At 38.9% G+C, this 18,405-nt stretch overlaps 1 protein-coding gene across 4 annotated transcripts in view; it reads right to left on the reverse strand.

Moving 5' to 3' along the window:
• The window catches only part of LOC130282421 (neurotrypsin-like), a 106,383-nt gene that overhangs the window by 50,041 nt on the left and 37,937 nt on the right, over positions 1-18,405 (reverse strand). For all 4 annotated transcript variants that reach the window (XM_056530644.1, XM_056530646.1, XM_056530645.1 and 1 more), the window contains exons 2-3: positions 18,098-18,143; positions 3,132-3,374 (exon numbers count right to left, since the gene is read on the reverse strand). In XM_056530644.1, the coding sequence (XP_056386619.1) occupies positions 3,132-3,374; positions 18,098-18,143 (289 nt within the window). The remainder of the gene's footprint in view (positions 1-3,131; positions 3,375-18,097; positions 18,144-18,405) is intronic.

Genomic DNA, 18,405 nt, shown 5'->3' on the forward strand with positions numbered 1-18,405 from the left:
CACACTAAACCCAATACACTGGATTATAGTGTGGGTGAACCGGAGTCTAATGAGGGGTCACTTATCCAGTAGGTCCTGAGATATTTCCCCTTAAAGACCCTCTGCTAAATTCAATGAATCACGTGTAGGGGGGCTGTGCTTTACCGGCTCTATCTACATATTTATTGTCTGTGACTCCACATCCTAGTGAAGTGGAGTCACAAAGCCCTGCCCCCTGTGAAGCACCGCCCCCTGTGAGCGATTAACTGAATTGAACAGAGAATGTTCTAGGGACATATCTCAGGAACTACTGAACATATTTAAGTAAGTGACCCCTCGTTGGACTCCTGTTCACCCACACTATAACCCAGTGTATTGGGTTTAGTGTGGGTGAACAGGCTGATAGTTTTCCTTTGAAGGGGTACTCAGGTGAATTTTTTTTTTTTTTTTTACATCAACTGGTGACTGAAAGTTAAACACATTTGTAAATGACTTCTATTTAAAAATCTTAATCCTTCCAGTACTTATCAGCTGCTGTATGCTATGGAGGAAGTTGAATAGTCCTTTCCAGTCTGACCACAGTGCTCTCTGTTGCCACCTCTGTCCATGTCAGAAACTGTCCAGAGCATGAGCAAATCCCCATAGCAAACCTCTCATGTTCTGGACAGTTCCTGACACAGACAGGGGTGGCAGCAGAGAGCACTGTGGTCATACTAACAAGAACTACATAACTCCCTCTGGGATACAGTAGCTGAAAAGTACTGGAAGGATTAAGATTTTTAAACAATTTACAAATCTGTTTAACTTTCAGTCACCAGTTGATCTGTATAACTTTCTGAAACCAGTTGATTTGAAAACATTTTCTACCGAGTACCCCTTTAACACTTACAATAGGACACTTTATCTGTATGATTTCATTCTTAGCTCCATAGCTCATGTTCAGGACTAGAAAAATATGGCATCTTACTTCCAATAAAAGCACCAAATCTGTCCTTCAGGTTGTGTTCCGTACTTGGTTTAACCCCATTTTGCACTACCTTGAGCTGCAATACCAGTTGGAACCCATGGACAAGAAATCAGCTTTGTCTTTCTAAGTCTAGTTAAATCCCGGGTGATTCTTCCCATCACATGAGACAAGGTAGTGACTACTGGTTGTCATGGCTGACATAATTAAAAAATGTAAATAAAAACAACAACAAAAAGCTATAAAACACTATTGTATCACTGCATGCAGAAATGTTGGGGAAATGTTAATGAGGTAAAAGAGTACATGCACACTGTCTAAACAATTTTTTTCAAATCAACTGGTGCCAGAAAGTTAAACAGATTAAATTAAAATTAAATTACATTTAAATTACTTCTATATAAAAATCTTTCCAGTACTTATCAGCTGCTGTATACTACAGAGCAAGTTGAGTGTTCTTTTCTGTCTGACCACAGTGCTCTCTTCTGACACCTCTGTCCGTGTTAGGAACTGTTCAGAGCTGGAAAAGTTTGCTATGGGAATTTGCTCCTAACTCTGGACAGTTCCTGATACAGACAGAGGTGTCATCAGGGAGCACTGTGGTCAGACAGAAAAGACCAACTAAACTTCCTGTAGAGCATACAGCAGCTGATAAGTACTGGAAGGATTAAGATTTTTTAATAGAAGTAATTTACAAAACTATTAACCATCTTGAGCTAGTCGATATGAACCATGATATGAACCCCTTTAACTATGATTTTAAGGACCATGGCACCAACTGTAGCATTACCAAGGAAAACATTTTTACATGTCAGATTTACTATCTAGTTAACATTGTAAAAATGAAACCCCATAAAATAGTGGAATAGCTTTTTTGTATTTACATGATTATATTTTTTTCTTGGTTTTTACGTACATAGGGTACAATAAGGTAACCATTAGAAATGTAACTGCTAAAGCAAAATACAAGCCAGATTTGTAAATTACTTCTATTAAAAAATCTTAATCCTTCCAGTACTTATCAGCTGCTGTATACTACAGAGAAAGTTGAGTTGGTCTTTTCTGTCTGCCCACAGTGCTCTCTGCTGACACCTCTGTTTGTGTCAGGAACTGTCCAGAGTTGGAGCAAATCCCCATAGCAAACCTCTCCTGCTCTGGACAGTTCCTGACACGGACAGAGGTGTCAGCATAGAGCACTGTGGTCAGGCTGAAAAGAACTTTACAACTTCCTCTGGAGCATACAGCAGCTGATAAGTACTGGAAGGATTAAGAGTTTTATACAGAAGTCATTTACAAATGTTTTTAACTTTCTGGAGCCAGTTGATATGTGAAAAAAAAATTCCAAGCGTAGTACCCCTTTAACCCCTAATGAGCAGCAATTTTTATTTTTTCTATTTGTTTTTTACTTCTTGCCTTCCATGACCTCAGCCCAACCCTATATAAGTAGTAGTTAGCTACACATGGGCCTTTTCTTTCCTGGCAGCCTCCCAGTTTGACTGGGAGAGCATGGTAAGTGTGCTGTAGCATCCTGTTCACACTGGTGTGGTGCTGTGCGGCGTCCGTTGCTGCCGTGGAGCCGTGTCTGCGGGGAGGTGCGACCCATGGACTGGTTTGAGTGGCATTGGGGCTGCTCTGCCAGTGGGTTGTTCCCCCTGTGAGCACTGGTGTCGCGGCGGTGGTGGTCGTCGCCCAGTGTTACGCCATTTTATGCTAGGGACGTTAGGGACCCACTCTAAATAGGTGGCCTTGACGTGGCGAGTGGGCTTGTACTTTTTGATCAAAACGTATATACTAACAACCTGTTAGTTTTTGAAATTATGCTGAGAAGCAATTAGAACATTGTGCAAGATTGTAGATGTGCACCATGTCTGTTTTCTACCTGAATTCTCATTTACAAATCTGTTTAACTTGCTGGCACCAGTTGATTTTGAAAAAAAAGAAAGAAAAATGTTTTCCACTGGAGTACCCTTTAAACCGCAGCATAAAGGCATACTTTGATTGAGAAGACAGAACGTTTTTTCACCTGGCATTTGTATGATTTAATAAGTATTTGTACATTGATCAGGTTGCAGGAATATACTAAATGATCATGTAAAATGGTCAACAACATCATAAAAATGTGGAGTCACAGGATGTGTAATCTAATCTGTACAGTGCACAGGGTAAGTAGCGGTGACCATTCACATACCTTGGCTGCAGTCACAGTGAGCCCAGCTAATCATTCCAGATTGCTGACGATAAAAGCACCACGGTGTATTTCCTCCATCTGGATTCCTGCAGTGATTGTGATACCCAAGTCCTCGCCCTGGATATTGCTTCATGTAGTCAGGAAATTCAGCCCAGTTCAGACAGTCCGAGCCAGACTCCGTTATGGAAATCGAGCCATTGTAATATCCCAGAGAATCTACCCCATCAGAGCATGGGTTGTAACCTGCACAGGATATTACAACTGCATTAAAGAGGCACTGTCATTGTAAAAGACTTTTCATATATTGCAGGACTCATTATAATATGACATTTCACAATATACACCTGTAAAAAAAAAAGTTAATTTTCACCTGAAATTCAAGCTCAAAATAGCCACCACTAGGGGTTGCCTGTCTTTTAGCCAGACATACTAGACTAGATTTTACAGCATACTGGATACCGTCCGTAAAGCATACCGGTATCCAGTATAGGAGATTTCTATTGTGTATGCAAAACTACAGATAAAGGATGTGTGGACATGCTGGGAGCTATAGTTTTAAAACAGCTGGAGGCAACACTGCTGTAACACAGTTATTTACAAACATTGCAGCTTCAGTTGTTACTAAACTACAACTCCCAGCATGCTGAAATAGTCAAAGCTTTCTCGGACTCCTGAATGACAAAGAAGTTGATCAGGCATTCAGGAGTCTGTGAAAGATGAATGACACACAGTGACAGCTATGCTGATTAGCATCCAGCTTTACTAGGAGAAGATAAAACAGATAGAACATGTATTCATAAAAATGCTGTTCTTTTATCTAAAAAATCCTTGCATTAATTTTATAAAGATCTATTCTCATATTTATACATTTTATCCTGTTATGAATTCACCATAATGTCTTCTGATTACTGCAGGCAAACTCCAAGTATCTTCCTCTGACACATGACACAGCATAAAACCAGAGAGTAAAGGGTTACAGAGTAGAGAGTACTGATTGGCTGACTGCCCAGTCTTGCTCCTGTGAGGGAGACAGACTGACACGCCCCCTCAAGCCTGCACAATGAAAAAGTAACTCACCAGCAGATAAATGCTTATATCTCAGGATATATAGGTCAGAGACACATAAAATGATATGCACATGATCAGGATTGGGTCCTGAGTAACATATCACTTTTTATCTTTTTTTTGCACTATGACGGGTACGCTTTAAACAAAATCTGTCACCTAAGTTTTCTGCACTAGTCAGAGCCAGACAGTTAAACATGTTTTATTTTTCTAATTTGCTTCAACTTTTTGATGCTAAATGTTATTATTTTATTGCCAAAGCTTCTGCTCTACTCTGTTAACAGCATTTAAGATTCCTATGAGAGGGTTTTCTAGGCATGCTTAGAAACTGTGCCGAGGTCATTGTGCAGAGGTAGGGAAACGGTGAGCTGTGATTATTATGTATGTTCACATGGCAGAATTTTCATGCGGAATCTGGTGGAAAAATTCAGTTCAGAAATTCTGCTACATGCAGTTTACATTGCAGTAAATGAAATTTCCAATGTCCTGTATACATCCACAAAACTGCAAAAAATCCACTGCCTGCTTGACAAAACAGAATTTTGAGCGGAAAGCACATCAATTCTGCTATGTGAACATAGCCTGACTTATCTGAATGGGGAATTCTGTGTTATCTTGATACTGGTGTCACCTTTTATTGCCTATGATGAAAAGGAGGAAAGGAAGAAATTACTGGAAAGTGATCTCTACAGAACAGGTAAGCGTATTATTAGGCTTAGTGTCCAGAATGAAAACTGCATGATCATTTTTTAAATATAGATAATAAAATGAAAAATTAGAAAAATTTAAATAAAATGTTGTTTTAAATGCATTTCCTGTAAATTGTTTTGTTATTATTAACTCCTAGACACAGCCTATTTTTTTATTTTTGACTTTTTATATTTAACTCCTCCTTAAGCCATAAATCTTGTAATTTTTCCATCCACAGACCCATATAAGAGCTTGCTTTCTGAGTGAGCAATTGTTTGTTTGTTTTTTTAAATACGTTATTTTACCATAACAATTATGGCACAACCAAATTTTTTTTTATTTGTGATGGCAAATTTTATAGAATGCAATTTTGCTGATTTAGTGGGGTTTTCTTTTTACACAGTTCTCTTAAAGGTAAAAGGGACAAGTTCTCTTTATTCTGTGGGTCTATATCATTAAAACAATGGGTATGGGTATTATTGTACTGCTTTAAAAAAAAATAAAAAAAAATGTACCTTTTTTAACAAAATAAGTATCTTTAAAATTTCCCTATTCTGACCCCTATAAATTTCTAATGTCTCTATTTAGGGGGCTGTATATGGTCTCATTTTTTGCATCTGTAGTTTGCATCAGTACCAGTTTTGCATATATATGACTTTTTGATGTCTTTTTATTAATTTTTTTCTGTGATGTGACCAAAAATCAGCAATTATGCTGTTCACCGTACACAGGATCATTAAAGGGGTACTCTGCCCCTAACATCTTATTCCCTATCCATAGGATAAGGGATAAGATGTCAGGTCGCTGGGGTCCCGCTGATGGGGACCCCCGGGATCTCTGCTGCAGCCCCCCCCCCTCCCCACTTTCATTACTGCACAGAGCAAACTCGCTCTGTGCGTAATGACCTGACATCTGACAACTTGTCCCCTATCCTTTGGATAGGGGATAAGATGCTAGGGGCGGAGTACCGGTATTAAGTACTGGTATTGGGCTGGTGTCCGGTATTAACCCTTTAGATGCCGCACTCAAAGTTGATCGCAGCGCAGCTCAGTGGGCAGTTCGGGACTGCCGCGGTGAAATTGCCGCGTCCTGAACAGCTGAGAGGACAGCAGTAGGCGGGTTACCTTGCTCCTCGCTGTCTGATCGTTGCTTGATTGCTCCAAGCCTGAGATCCAGGCTTGAGCAATCGAGCGCAGATAATACTGATCAATGCTATGGCATAGCATTGTTCAGTGTATGCAATAAAAGTATTGCAAGTAATAGTCCTCTATGGGGACTAAAAAAAAGTGTGAAAAAAGTAAAAAAAAAAAGGTTATTAAATGTGATTTAACCCCTTCCCTAATAAAAGTTTGAATCTCCCCCCTTTTCCCAATTCAAAAAAAATGTATATGTACAAATAAATAAAAATAAACATATGTGGTATCGCCGAGCGTGTAAATGTCCGAACTATAAAAATATAATGTTAATTAAACAGCACAGTAAATGGTGTACACATTATATTACAAAGAAAAATTGGTGGCGCAAAACATAATCCCTCCTTTGATTCTGTAGGTGGAAAATTGAAAGTGTTATGATTTTTAGAAGGTGAGGAGGAAAAAACAAAAGTGCAAAAATTTAAAATGGCCCGAGAGGGAAGGGTTTAATGCTTTAGATTACAGCATCAAAAGACACACTGCAGGGCTAAGTAGTGTGCTAAGTATTAGACAGCCAGGGTGTACATTTATGCCCTACGCTCTCTAGGGGGTTAATAATAGTTCTATGGTTAATCCAGGGATTAATACAGTAGTAATACTGAAATAAATAAGTGCATCCTAGTAATAAAAACATTTTCCTTTGAATAAAAAATTAAAAACTAAATATTAGTAATTTCAATTTGATAACCTCATCATGTACTGTATACTAGTGTACGCAACAAATAGAAATTGATAACCTTCCATTGTTCTGGGCTGCACTAAAGTGAGTGTTGGCTATAGTGATGCGTTCGCACCATGTGGATCTGCTGCAGATTTTCTGTGATGAAACAGTAGCAGACCTAACACTGATTTTAAATGCATTGGGAGAAATAATCAAAACGGAATCTGTCTTTTTGTGTTTGTCTGTCTATACTGTGCCAGATTTGCTGAAAAAGTGGCACAGCACACATTTTCAAAAGAATGTTGCCGTGCTTGCACCATGTGAGCAGATTTTTATTTTTTTTTATAAAAAGGGTCATATTGTCTCTGGAAAAGTGGGCTTAAACTGCACCAAATTTTTTAAGGTCTGTGCTAAAAAAAAAAACCTTAACTTTGCCACCTCAAAGGTGATGTAGACTGAGCACACAGTGTAAGATGTCATTTTCAAATAGTCTGAGTCACTGTTGAAAATTAAAGGGTACCTCTCATCAAATAAACTTTTGATATATTTTAGATTAATGAATGTTGAATAACTTTCCAATAGCATGTTAATGAAAAATATGCTTCTTTCTATTGTATTTTTCCCGATCAGTCCTGTCAGCAAGCATTTCTGACTCATGCTGGGGTCCTAAACACTCAGAGCTGCCAGTCTGCTTTGTTCACAGCCAAACAGGCTGTGAACAAAGCAGGCTGGCAGCTCTGAGTATTCTCCTTTGTGAACAAAGCAGACTGGCAGCTCGTAGTGTTTAGGACTCCAGCATGAGTCTGAAATGCTTGCTGCCAGGACTGGTAGGGAGACCCCTAGTGGTCATTTCTTCAAAGTGGAAAATTAAATAGAAAGAAGCATATTTTTTTATAACATGCAATTGTAAAGTTATTCTGCATACATTAATCTATAATATATCAAAAGTTTTTTTTGATGAGAAGTACCCTTTAAGCAAGTTTAAACACAGCAAATTTTTTGCAACTGATCTGAAGCAGATCTACAGCTAATCAACTGCATGTCAATAAAGCCTTATACAGCATAGTACACCGCAGTTTAAATGGAGCAGGAGCCTATAAACAAAATATTTTTGCTTTATTTTAACCACAAAGGGATTTTTTTATTAGCTAAAAGTAATAATTACATTCTTATAGTAATATTGTTGAAAACCTATTGCACTCAATAGATAATCTTTTAATTAGAAGGAAAGTGCTTAGACGTCATTACCAGCAGATCATTACATCGCATATCATTACCAGATTATCTCTGAAGTCATGCAGTTATTTAAGGTAGCTGTACCATGAAGCGTTGTAGGAAACTCCTGTTTATTATGCTGCACCCTGAACCGACTAATCACTCTTGTTTGTCATTAACAGGAAATAGTATAATAGGCTGTCACATTTAGATTTATACCCTTTAAAAAATTATATATATATATATATATATAGATAGATAGATAGATTCAGAGGGACACCCATGCCCCCTCATCATGTGGGATATCTAGGGGAGCAGCTGATGGCCTTGGTGGCATCTTTGGTGGCTCAACATGGAACGTTGTGCTAGATTACTTATTGGTTTTGTGGCAGAGAGGTGTGCCAGGGACAGTGGCCTATGAGAGCATGGCGGGCGTGGCTTATTTTTCCATTTATTTGGTTGTGGAATGTTACAAAGCATTTGTAAGGCGCTTAAAGGGTCACCAAACTTAAAGGGGTGTTCCGCCCCTAGACATTTTATCCCCTATCCAAAGGATAGGGGATAAAATGTCAGATCGCCGCGGTCCCGCTGCTGGGGACCCCCGGGTTCGCTCTGTGCGTAATGACGGGCGATACGGGGGACGGAGCAGCGTGACGTCATGTCTCCGCCCCTTGTGACATCACGGCCCATCCCCTTAATGCAAGTCTATGGGAGGGGGCGTGACGACCGCCACGCCCCCTCCCATAGACTTGTATTGAAAGGGGCGGGCCGTGACATAACGAGGGGCGGAGCCGTGACGTAACGATGCTCCGGCCCCTGTACCGCCCATCATTACGTGCAGTCCCCAGCAGTGGCACCGCGGAGATCTGACATCTTATCCCCTATCCTTTGGAATACCCTTTAACTTCTAATATAGCCAATAGAAAAATTGAAAGAATGGAGTACTCACCCAGTCTTAAGGAAGAGCAAATTTCTTTATTGCATTACAGCTTGGTAGCTTTCCAAAACATGCGGGAGAGCAGAAGGATGCAGAGGGGTGGGGGAGTGGGTTGGGCGATGGTCTGTATCGCGCAATCAGCGCTTTGTCAGGCCCCTGTTTTTTTCACGTGTCCAGGTGTGTTTATAAAGGTAAGAGCAACCATAACCATGGTTACCATATCAACAAAAAAGAAAGCAAAAAAATGTGCATATTGACAACTGTAAAAATAAGCACCTAACATGCGAAACATGCCTGATACAGGCATAAAACATCAATAATAACCTTTTTCATTTCTTTCATTTAACCTTGACTTCCCATGGCGTCAAGTCTAGATATCCGCCATGGGAAGTCTAGGGTTAAATGAAAGAAATAAAAAAGGTTATTATTGATGTTATATGCCTGTATCAGTATTTCGCATGTTAGGTGCTTGTTTTAAAAGTTGTCACTATGCACTTTTTTTGCTTTCTTTTTTGTTGGTTATGTTTGTTCTTACCTTTATAAACACACCTGGACATGTGAACAAACCAGGGGCCTGAAAAAGTGCTGATTGCACGATATGGACCGTAGCCCAACCCACTCCCCCACCCCTTTGCATCCGTCTGCTCTCCCACATGTGGTGGAACACTACCAACCTGTAATGCAATAAAGAAATTTGCCGTTCCTTAAGACCATGTGTTCCATTCTTTCAATTCTTCTATTGGATATGTGAGCACCTGAATGGTCCTTTCACCAGAGGAGCTTAGCGGCATACTATTTAGTGGAGTAGCGGTGCCGGGTATTATCTGTTGTGGATTGCATCAAACTTTTAATATATTGTTCCTTATGTAATTATATGGCACTTTGCTATTTACTTGCTTTTAAAATTCTCAACCTTTATATGTTTTTAATGTGATTGAAAAAATGCCCACTAGGTGTGGTGTTCTGTTCCCTGCCATAAGTCAATCAGTTAGTTTGGTCTCCTCCTGGCCTAGCAGGAGACCAAACTTAGGAAGTGCGTGCAGGACATGGCGAGGCACAGCTCTCACAGACTTCAGTGATGTTGCGCCTGCTAGGGAACACCCACTTCCTCCTGCCAGGAGCTCACACAATGTGAGCAAGGGGAAAGGTATGATACAGATCTTTTTAAAGTTTGGAAAGATTGTCGCGCTCTACATTCTCACTTCCCCCCTGTAGTTGGTTCCGGAGGTTTGTCCCACCCACTCTTCCCAGCAGTTTGTTTGAATAGTTTTTGTTATTAATTTGTGTATTTTTTTTTTCTTTGGCAGTTCTGTATGTGAAGTCTTTTCTACATTTACAGCAGGCTGTCAATTAAAGATCTTAACCATGTTGTGTGGTTCTATCGTAGAGCTGTTTACTGGGTGGCAGCATAAAGCTTGGACATTAAATAAGAACTACTTTGGTAAAGAAGTGTTGTGTTTTTTAGATAAGTTTTATATATATATAAATATATATATATATATATATATATATATATATATATATATAAAGGCTGTGGCTGACCCCTACTTGTACAAGGCTCAGTTAGAAGCCAAACCATATACATCAATCATGCAGAACAGGGAGGGGTGGGAAGGTGAACTTGCAGCAGTACAGCCTTTGTGACTCTTGAGCTTAGAAGTAAATAATGATTTTATAACTTTGTCAACAGCCATCAGCTGATAGATGGTTTAATTAGATTTTTCTCTCTGCCCATGACTACAATGCTGAGCATGACATAGAGCCAACAAGTCCCCTTAAAGGCTATTTTCTGATGAACATAATATGGACGTAAAGGTTTGACTAAGGGTTTAATGATCCGAAATGAAAGGATCATAGATTTCTATGATGAACCCCCATGATGCCATCATTTCAGATCATTGGTTGGGTAAGGACTTTTTATGCTTTTCTAAAACTGACCTAAAGTCACAAAGATGTACAATGTCATAGAAGTCAGTCATTATAGTATGGCATTAATGAAACCTTTATATGATACAGGAGACACTCTGAGTCAGTAATTTTAGCCCAAACCAGATGTAGAATCAACACAGAGAAAAATTGTAATGCCTCGTATAACTTTTTTGTGTTTTGGACCCACCTCTAGTTTTGACTGCTTGTAAGTCCAGTCTTAGGGTACCTTCAAACAGGTGGGTTACTTTTCAGTTTCCCGCTGTGGGTTTTATGTGGCAAATTTTCCACTGTGGGAATCTGCAGTAGACCTCACTGAGATCAATGCTGTGGATTTTCCATTGCATAAATTCTGCTGTGGCTCAGTCCCTCAAAGAGAAATTCACTGTAAACCCACCACGTGAACGTACATAAGGGCACTTTCAGACTTCCTGCAGCTGATTTTGCTACCCATTGACTTCAATGGGTAGCAGAATCCACGGCAGAACATTTGCAGCAAAATATGCACGTGTGAACGTACCCTTATAGAGTGTTCGTTATATTAACAAAAATCGTATTATTTTAAAGGGAATGCGTCATCCAAAAATGACCACTGTTTAAATCAAGTTTTTATGTTATCCATATTTTTAACTAATTCTTGGGTGATATTTTTTCTAATTTTGCATTTTACTATCAATAATTTAAAATAATCATCAAATCTTGCTGTTTTCGGTTTGTCCACTAGAGCTAAAACTAGTTGAGACTTCGTGTTCTGTACAGATCATTTTCCAGTAATGTCTTTTGTTCTCAAAGCAGACAAGGGGTACAGTGAAAGTTAGACACCAGATGCTGGAGCCACTGGATCCACCACCACTCCCTGTAGAAAGACCTCTGAAAATGTCACAGAGAATACCTAGTAGCACCTTCAATTAATCTGAAAGGGAACAGGTCTTGTCTATTGTTGTCTATGATCCATAGGTTCTGCTGTAAAGCTTAGATCTAAATGCTGTTAAAATATCTCAGGCAAGATGGCAGTATCCGTAAGAGTGTACAAATAAGAAAAAAAAATACAATCAGAAAAAAGGTATTGATTAGAAAAAGAAGAGCATGTTTTAGTATCTGTCTGTAATCAGGTAAAAAAATGATGTAAGTGATGCATCCCCTCTAACTACTCAGATTATGATTTTGCAAGCAAAATGTTATACACAGTGGCCGTGATTTACTAAGAGTGGAGTTTGCTTTCTGAGTTTACTAAGGTTTCTCTACATCTAGCTATTTTTACACATGCTCTGATCTGTGGGGTTTTCCTAAGCTCAAATCCACTAAATTTTCTGTGGAAACCTTAGTAAATATGTTGTTTTTTTGTGAAAATGTTGGGGACATGCCCACTTTCACATTACCACGCCCCCTTTCCCTGATGGCCATGCCCCCTTTTCAGGTTTTCTAGGTAAAATGGAGTTAGTTATTTTTTTTCAATTCTGGCGTAATGCGCCAGAATCTGGCCCTCAACCCGACAAAGTATTTTGGGTTTACAATAGTAAATCAGGGCCAGTAAATGTATTGCACCAACCCCTGTCATATTAATAGCCCTCCTGCTACTCATCTTCATACACTCCTCAACATATAGTCATACTTGGTTGGGCTAACCACTCTGACACCACAACTATACATTTAAAACTTCTACAATTAATTACTAGGGAATTTTAAGTGAACACAATATCAGATATTTATAACACCAGTACCATAACAGCAAGAACTATGTCCATTACTATATGACATGGTAAAGAAAAAGCCTGTCTACTCCTTGTACTATGCTGTGGGTATATTTAGAGGTTGTAGGTTTGTGGTCATACCATAACACTTAGCAGATGATTCTTTTCTAAACAGACCTGGCATATTTACGATCCCCATGGGGATAAGCTATATTCGTTACATGTGAAGGGGATACTTTTAAAACAAGTGACAAATCAATTGGGTATATGTTGGGATACACTGATATAAATGACTGTGCATGTATATACTGAATGCGTCTATACTTATCAACCATAACACTAAAACCACCTGCCCAAAATGATATATGTCCTCCTCATGTTACCTATATAACTCTGACTCATTAAAGTATGGACTCCACAAGACCTGTCAGGAGTTGTTTTTTTCAGGATATCCCACAGATTGTTGATCAGACTAAATTGTTTCCAATGTTTCTCAAATTTATTTTGCATTGTTAAAGGGAGCATTATCCAGCTGAAAGAGGCCACTGCCATTCGAACATACTGTTGTCATGAAGGGATGTTCTTGCTCTGCAACAATATTTAGCTAGGGGGTACATGAAACTAACAGCCGAACAAATGCCAAGACCAAAGGTTCCCCAGAAGAACATTGCTCGGATATGCCATGATCTAGTTCTGATGCTTACGAGCCCATTTATTTAATAAAATATCCATATGCTTGAAATTATCCTGTTCCTTTGCTTGGAGAAGCGGCCCGGCATTCAAGTACAAATTTTCTCCTATTAGAGTTCTCCTCTGGTATCCACATGCCCATTTAGGCATTTTCATGGCAGACAGGGTTCAGCTTTGGCACTCTGTTCAGTCTGCAGCTACTGTATGCAGCCTCATACCAAGCAAACTGTAATACTCTGTACAAAAGGTCTTCTGTGGGATGGGACCAGACAGGCTAGCCTTCTTTCACAATGTGCCTTTGGAACCTATAAAGCTAGGTTCACATTACAGAATTTCTGGCCGGAAAAATCTATCCAGAGTGCAGGCAGCACTGACTGAATCAGTCGGCACTAGGACCGCGAGGAACTTGCTGTCTCTATAGATGCTGCTGACATTCCATAGTTTGCCCGATGCAGCAGAATTCCATTTCCAGCAATGGGATTCTGCTGCATCAGAATTTCCAAGTGGCATTCTGCTTTCAAATTCCAATCGGAAATTTCATAGTGTGAACCCAGCCTTACCCTATGACACTGGTTATCTTTGCTTGGACCACTTTTAGGTACTAATGAGGAGGATAATATCACACTACAGAGGAATCTAAAGAAGCTGGAGGCATGGCAAATTAACTTTATTGTGGATAAGTGTAAGGTTATGCTGTAAAAAAAAAAATAATAATAATAATAATAAAACATTATGTAAAACTACTACCAAAAAGGACTTAGGGGTAATGTGGACAGCAAGCTCAACTTTAGTGATCAGTGCCAGGCAGCAGCTGCTAGGGCTAATAAAGTCATGGGATGTGTCAAGAGAGGCATAGAGGCTTGTGACAAGGACATGGTTTTGCCTCTGCATAAATCATTAGTCAGACCACATATGGAGTATTGTGTCCACATTTTGGGCACCTGTATATCAAAAAAACAAGTCTTAAATGGAGAAGGTGCAAAGGAGGGTCTCAATGTAATTAATGGTATGGACGGTGTTTTGTAGTTTCGAGAGAAGACGTCTTTGGGCAATATAAGCACAATGTAGATATATGACTGGACAGTACAGAGATCTTTCTAGTGATCTTTTTATATCTAGGCCGGTAACCATGACAAGGGTCATCCTCTTCATCTAGAGAAAAGAAGGTTTCACCATCATCACAGACAGGAATTCTTTACTATAAGAGCAGTGAGACTATGGAACTCTCTGCCACATGATGTTGTTATGACATAGCTACCTGTTTATCACAATTTGGAGGAAAAAAGCAGAGGTAGCGCCGGGTGCGGTGTAGGTCTTTAGCCGGTATAGGTGGGTACCCAGATGGGGGTAGCATATTCCTTGCCGGTGATGGTAGCTTGGTGTGCAGGCCAGCAGCGTGAGGATGGAGTCAAGAGGAGAGTCCGTAGAGTAATGCAGAAGTATAGGAGAAAAAAGCTGCTATGGCGCTCCCAAGGAAGTAACCCAAGTCGTGGGCATTGATGAAAAATGATTTATTCTTACAGCATAAGAAATCAAAGAAAATAACAAATAAATATAAAGCAAGATGCGTTTCGGGAGTCACAGCTCCCTTTTTCAATTGCAGGTGGTTGCTGTAAACCACCTGCAATTGAAAAAGGGAGCTGTGACTCCCGAAACGCGTCTTGCTTTATATTTATTTGTTATTTTCTTTGATTTCTTATGCTGTAAGAATAAATAATTTTTCATCAATACCCACGACTTGGGTTAGTTCCTTGGGAGCGCCATAGCAGCTTTTTTCTCCTATACTTCTTCATCACAATTTGACAGTTTCCAAAGTTGCTCAAATCCTTACACTTACCTTTTCTTCCTACTTCCAACACATCAACAAAAACGGATTGTTCACTCACTGCCTAATATCTAACCACTTGACAGGCAATATTGTCATAGGAAAATAATTGTTATTCCTTCATCTATTTTGTTCATTTTTTTTAAACCAGGTTAAGACTACAAGATGCACATGGTCAAATAAAAAAACTCCACAACCTTCAATGGCGAATGTTGAAAAAAGCATGTATAATAAAAAAAAAAAAAAAACACGGTTCCACAAAAAAATACATATAGTGTATTACACACTGATTTTAAGGTGTTTTGTTTTTTTCAGAGCTACCATCACAAACCGCAGTTTTGTTTTAGTTTTTTAAACTGTCGCTGTAGTCTTTGATCCAAAACCAGTGGATTCAAATGGGCAGCTTCTCCTTCCTGCTAGATCCCCTTCTGGCTTTGGCTAAAAAACTGCAGAGACAGTTTTCCAAAACTACTGTGTGTGATAGCAACCTTAGGCTAGGTTTCCACTTCCACACCCATTCTGCCGCATGGCATTTTTTGTGTGAAAAAACACTGCGCCCAAAATTAGCTGCATGTCAATAAGGAACTGAAAAATGCCATATTTACTTGGCGTTTTTCAGTTTGGTGTTTTTTTAATCCTTTTGATGTTTTTCAGCAATTTTTGGCCCCTTGGCAGTTACTTTTTGAAGTCTATGGGAGTGAAAAAACGCCAAAAACAACGTCATGTGGGTTTTAACTTTGGCGTTTTTGCAGGCGGTTTTTATTCTTATTTTTTTGGGGGGACTTTAGCTATCCAAAAAAGGCATGGAGATAACTTTTTGATTAAAATTTTGTAGGGTACATTAAAAAAAAGATACAGTAGTGATGGAAAAAAATTATACTTAATAAAATGTATATTTTTTATAACAAAATTTTTATTAATTTTTAAACAGGGATATATTTATGTGGGCAGGCAGGGAACAAAAAATGTAGCCGACAATAATAAAAATGTAGAGAGGGGCCATTTAAATGTAAAAATATGTTTTTGAAAATGTATTTTGTTAAACTTTTTATTAGTAATGTATTTTAATAATGTGTTTATTAAAGTGTGTATGTGTTTTTAAAATTTTTCACTTTTTTTCTTTAATTTTTTAATATTTTAGGTAGTGCTACTACTCCCAGCATGGAACAGACTGTTCCATGATGGGAGTAGTAGTACCTGTACTAATAGACAGATCACCCCGGGTGCCACCTCTGACACCCGTTGCGATCCTCTTGTGTAATGTATAGAAGCCAGCGGCACGGATGCTTTTCTCTGGTCCCTGCACTGTATTATGCGAGGTGAAGTTTTTCACATTTCACAGATTCATATTTCCTGCAGAGAGCTGTGATTGGCCGCATGGTTCCAGCCAATCACAACTGTCTGAGGGAAACCTGAATAATAGGTATATTTATACGGCAGTGCAGGGGACCATAGAAGTGCGACCCGTATCTACACATTATACAGGACTATCGCATCGGGTGTCAGGAGTGACACCGGCTAAGATCTTTCCTTCACTGCAGGTACTACAGCTCCCAACATGGAGCACACTGTGGTCCATTCTGGTATCTGTAATACCTGCATTAATAGACAGATCGCAACAGGTGTCAGAATTGACACCCGCTGCGATCTATTAATTCAGGTACTACAGCTCCCAGCATGGAGCAGAGTTTGCTCCATGCTGGGAGCAGTAGTACCTGCAGTTAAGGACAGATCACAGCGGATGTAACTCCTGACACCCACTGCGATCATCCTTCTGAGATGCGGAGCGGCTTTATCCTACGCTCGCATCTCTGCACTATACTCCAGCTGGCCAGTGATATGAGTATAAATTCACATCACTGATTCATATTTACTGCTGAGATTGGTGATTGGATGCCACCATCTGGCCAATCACCACTCTGGGCGGAAAATATGAATGAGTGATGTGAATTCTATTCACATCACTGGCTGGCCCAGAGTACAGAGCAGAGATGCGAGTGCAGGAGAAAGCTGCTCCACATCTCCGCAATAGATAAGATGATTGTATCGGGTGTCAGGAGTGACACCCGGGGCGATCTGTCTATTAGTACAGGTACTACTACTCCCATCAATGAACAGTCTGTTCAATGCTGGGAGCAATAGTACTATCTAAAAAATGTAAAAAAAATAGAGAAAAAAATGAAACACAACACTTTTTTAAACACATTATTAAAATACATTACTAATAAAAAAAATGTAAATGTATTATATTGTATTATAATATATGTATTTAAATGGTCCCTTTCTATATTTTTATTATTGTCAGCTACATTTTTAGGTCCATGCCACATAAATTGGTCCCAGTTTAAAAATGTATAAACATTTTGTTACAAAAATAAATAATTTAGTTAAATACATTTTTTTCATCCCTACTGCATCCCCTTTTTTATTTTTATTTTTATTTATTTTTTAACCCAACTAATTAAAAAAAAAAAGGGGCCAAAAATACAATTTCCGCTCAAAGGCAAAAATGACAGAAAAAACGCAGGGAAAATCAGTGGCAGTTTTTCTGGCATTTTTTTTTATTTATTTCTTTACAAAAAATGCTAGAAAAAAAACTTAGTGGAAACCTAGCCTAAGGCTTGTTTTACATGTTTTAAAAGTCATAAAATAAAGCAATTGCATTTGTTGGCTGGTGCGACACATGGCAGTTATTTGGAAGACTGCCACTGCAGTTTTTAAGCCAAAGCCATAAGTAAATTTAGCAGGAAGAAGTTTTTCCATTATATTTCCCATTCCTTTTTTGCACCACTTCTGGCTTTGACTCAAAAACTCTCATGCCAGTTTATTAAAAACAAAATAAAAAAAGGACAATTTGAATGAATTCGTACTCTCAGCATGGTCTAAAATAATACTTTGCTCCATTCTGTGTCAAAATACACTGCAAATCCACCCTGTCTGTTTAAGTGTATACTGCAGAAGTGTTACATTACAAAAGAAAGCAAAAGTCTAATTATTAAGAAAAAGCAAATAAACTGGAAGAGGAGACATAGTGAAAGGTTATCAGTGATTCAGGGCAGAGTCGTGTCCTTACCTGTAGGTAGCAGGTGCTTCTGGGTTAGCAGGGAATTTACGATATCCTAGGAATTTGCAAAAAAGTTAATATATTCCAGTGAGATAAAGATTCTATAGACTGCAGTTAGAAATGGTTCAAAAACTTGCTACATATTCATAAAGGAAACATTGGTTAAGTCATTGCAATATGTTTTTATCTAAACATGGGAAAATGCTTCAAATAAATTGTCCATGCAACTTATTGTTAAAGTGTACCTGTCATTAACAATTTGCATATTTTTGAGTGAAAAAATGCTGTCCGTGCAGCTATTGGCTGTGTGTCTCTGT

The sequence above is a fragment of the Hyla sarda genome, chromosome 7, assembly GCF_029499605.1.
Source record: "Hyla sarda isolate aHylSar1 chromosome 7, aHylSar1.hap1, whole genome shotgun sequence".
Classification (NCBI taxonomy): Eukaryota; Metazoa; Chordata; class Amphibia; order Anura; family Hylidae; genus Hyla; species Hyla sarda.